Source organism: Hippocampus comes, unplaced genomic scaffold, assembly GCF_001891065.2.
Source record: "Hippocampus comes isolate QL1 unplaced genomic scaffold, H_comes_QL1_v1.1 scaffold81, whole genome shotgun sequence".
Classification (NCBI taxonomy): Eukaryota; Metazoa; Chordata; class Actinopteri; order Syngnathiformes; family Syngnathidae; genus Hippocampus; species Hippocampus comes.
The window spans coordinates 113,574-116,490 of record NW_017806179.1 but is presented as its reverse complement, the minus strand read 5'-3'; the positions used below and the strand labels follow the sequence as shown (position 1 = coordinate 116,490).

At 65.4% G+C, this 2,917-nt stretch overlaps 1 protein-coding gene across 1 annotated transcript in view; it reads left to right on the top strand.

Annotated features, from left to right (window-relative positions):
• Positions 1-2,917, top strand: part of cped1 (cadherin-like and PC-esterase domain containing 1) — a 9,025-nt gene that overhangs the window by 5,140 nt on the left and 968 nt on the right. The window contains exons 14-21 of the mRNA XM_019897452.1: positions 230-401; positions 1,137-1,236; positions 1,313-1,449; positions 1,547-1,767; positions 1,971-2,072; positions 2,142-2,229; positions 2,305-2,451; positions 2,799-2,913. Coding sequence (XP_019753011.1) covers positions 230-401; positions 1,137-1,236; positions 1,313-1,449; positions 1,547-1,767; positions 1,971-2,072; positions 2,142-2,229; positions 2,305-2,451; positions 2,799-2,913 — 1,082 coding nt within the window. The remainder of the gene's footprint in view (positions 1-229; positions 402-1,136; positions 1,237-1,312; positions 1,450-1,546; positions 1,768-1,970; positions 2,073-2,141; positions 2,230-2,304; positions 2,452-2,798; positions 2,914-2,917) is intronic.

Below are 2,917 nucleotides of genomic sequence, written 5' to 3'. Positions count from 1 at the left end.
GGGGCTCGCCAACCTTTTGGAAGGCCCGATACACGCTGCGGAAATTGGAAAGTCGGAAGACTCGAGTCTCCGGCTCCCCGGCCGGCAGTTCTTGGCTTTGTTCACCAAATTCCTCCAAAGTGGCAATGCCCCGTCACTGGCCGGCGATTGGCGTCACACCTGACGCACACCGGAAACCACGCGCGGGCGCTCAGGCGTTCCCCCCCCACTCCCCCTTTGGTGCGGACAGGGTGTCGGCCGTTCCCGTGGCCCTGGGCCCGGGTCGCCTGGACATCCTGGTGACGGACGCCGTCCCGGCCCTCCCCGCCGGCGCCTCGGCCGTCTACACCGTCCACCTGCAGCGAGAGGCCCCGCCCAGCCTCCCCGTCTTTGGAGATCACATGACCTGCGCTTTCCTGCAAGTGAGTCAAATGCGGTTTGATGGATGGATTGATTTGATTGATGTTTTTGCTCGTCGCGTTCAGACGGACGGGGGCGCCAGAGGGAGCCGGTTTGAAATCGCGGCGTGCGCGTCCGCAAGAGAGAGCGAGCGGGTGCGCGTGTCGACTCAGCTGAGGCGCTTCCAAGAAAATGCGCGTTTGAAGGCCTGGGCCGAGCCGGGGTACGAACAAGAAAATCCCTGTTAAGTTTTCTTGTGTCACTTTGTCGCGATGTGCGGCGCCGACGCGCGGAATGTGTCGCCGCCGTGTTAGAGGCCGACAAGAAAGAAGAAGAGCGGGCCGCCGCCTCGGCCTCAACGCGGCGCGCGAGGCCAAGGCCGCCTCTCAAGTCCATCCAGACGCGGCGGCGGCGGCTCCCAGGCCCGCGGCCGGCCGTTTATTTGACCTTTGTCCCGCCCCCACGACCCCCCGCGCGCCACCCGCACTCGATCCACAACGAGCGATGAAGACTGCGGCAGCGACGCGGCTTTCCCCCTTCCTTCCTTTCATCCTGTGACAGCAAGCTGTGAGAAACGAGCAGGAAGCGTCTTGAGTTGGCTGTCAAGACTGCGACGTGTTGGCAATTGGCCAGACGGCTGCGCGATTGCGCTGCAGCGGTCATCTTGTCTTAATTTCCAAAAAAAAAAAAGGAAGCACGTCATAGACTGCCGCAAAGTTTCTTTTCTTGTGGTCAGACGCCTGCTCGTTGTGTTGCAGGACTGCGCGCTGGTGGTGGACCCGGGTCTGCCTTGCGGCCTGGAACCCTGGCCCAGGTCGGCGGACGGGCTCCCGGCCTGCCCGTCGGGACACGCCCCAGGTGCCGCCCGCCGTCCGCCGCGCCGTTTGCGCCGTTTGCGTTTGGCGCTGACGTGGCTTTGTGCGCGAGGTTGAAGGTCGCTGGCTGGTGCCGTGCCTCAGCTGCTCCGACAACAGGACTTGCGATTGGCGGGAGGCGGCCTGGCAACCGGACGGCTGCCGTCACCCGTCGGTGGACGCCGGCCGGCTGCGGGAATGCATGGCGGGCAGCAAGGTGACCGGGCGCGCCGCCGCGCCGCGCCGCTCCTTGGTTTTCCTCCGAGACCTTCCTCGCTTTTGGCTTTCCCCTCCTTTGACGGCGGCGTCCTCAGGTGTTGTTCCTGGGGGACTCGACCAATCGCGGCATGATGTACTTTTTGACGGAGCGCCTCAACCGCAGCCTGGCGGCGTGGGAGCGCTCGCACGGCACGCTGCTCTACCGCGACGTGAACGGGGGCCGCACGCCGGTGGCCTACTCGTATTACCCGCGCTTCTGGCTGGAGCGGGGGCGCAGGCCCACCTTCGGGCAGGCGCTGACGGGCCTGCTGCGCAGGTAGCCGCCGCATCGATTGATTGCGTTTCCTTTTGTTTTGCGGTGCCAGCGACCGGCCGTCGGGACTTGCCGATTGTCGCTTTTTCGACTCTTCAAAGATTTGGGGGGGCGGGGGGGCTTCCCAGGCATAAAAGCAATCTTCTAAGATTTGAAAAAGATTTGCGAGCTCATTTTTCAAGGTGGCCCGCTTTGCATTTCCACAGGTCTCGGCCTCTGGTCAACTCCCGGCGGACTGTGCTGGTGGTGGGCGGAGTCCAGTGGCTGACCACCGATCACCTGCGGACGGTGCGAGAGGTTCTGGACAGGTGAGCGAGCACGCGTTGGGGCGCGGCGCGGCGCGTCAACCAACGCCGTCTTGTCGCTGCCGTCCTCAGAGAGTCGCTGGCGGGCGCGCGGGTGGTCATCAAGTCTCTGGGGATGGGTTTCCACCTCCCGGCGGACGGCATCCGAGCTCACGCGCCGGTTCGTACCCGCGCCCGCCCGCCTGGCCCGCGTCCGCGCGCCGACCGCAAGCGCTTGGGTGTGCTTTTTGCGCAGGAGGAGCTCCGCGAGCTTTCCCGGGAGAACCGGCGCGTGGTGGCCGCCGCCGAGCGGCTGGGCTACGAGGCCATCGACACCTTGGCCATCACCATGGGCCGCTACAAGGAGTTCCTGCAGGGGGCGTGCGCGTGCCATTTCCACCAGGTAAAGCCAAAACAACGGCGCACGCGTACGTTTGGGGGTCCTTAGCGCACCCTTCGGCAGCGCCAGTCTTTGGTCGTTGAGCGGGACGACCGGTTGCCGACGTCGCTCGGGTCGCGCCCTTGAAAGGCACCCGCACGACACGCGGCCGTCTCGGCTGATCCCGACCCGGCGGCTCCACGTCGAGGAGCCGCGGACGAACGAAACGGGCGGGATTGGGGCCGGATCAAATTTGGGAAAAGGAGTGGGAGCAAGCCAAGCCGGGAGCCCGTTCGAGTTGCGGCTTCGGAGGGAGGCGGGGGCGCGCTTGAAGATCGGAGCCACCAAGCTTGTTTCTTGACGCCGTCAAGGTGGAGAAGGCGGCGGCCTCGGAGCGGCGGCGGCAGTGCCGGACGGCGCCGCCGTGCTACCACGTGAGAGGACCCGTCAACCAGATCTACTCGGAGATCCTGCTCAGTCGCCTGTGCCC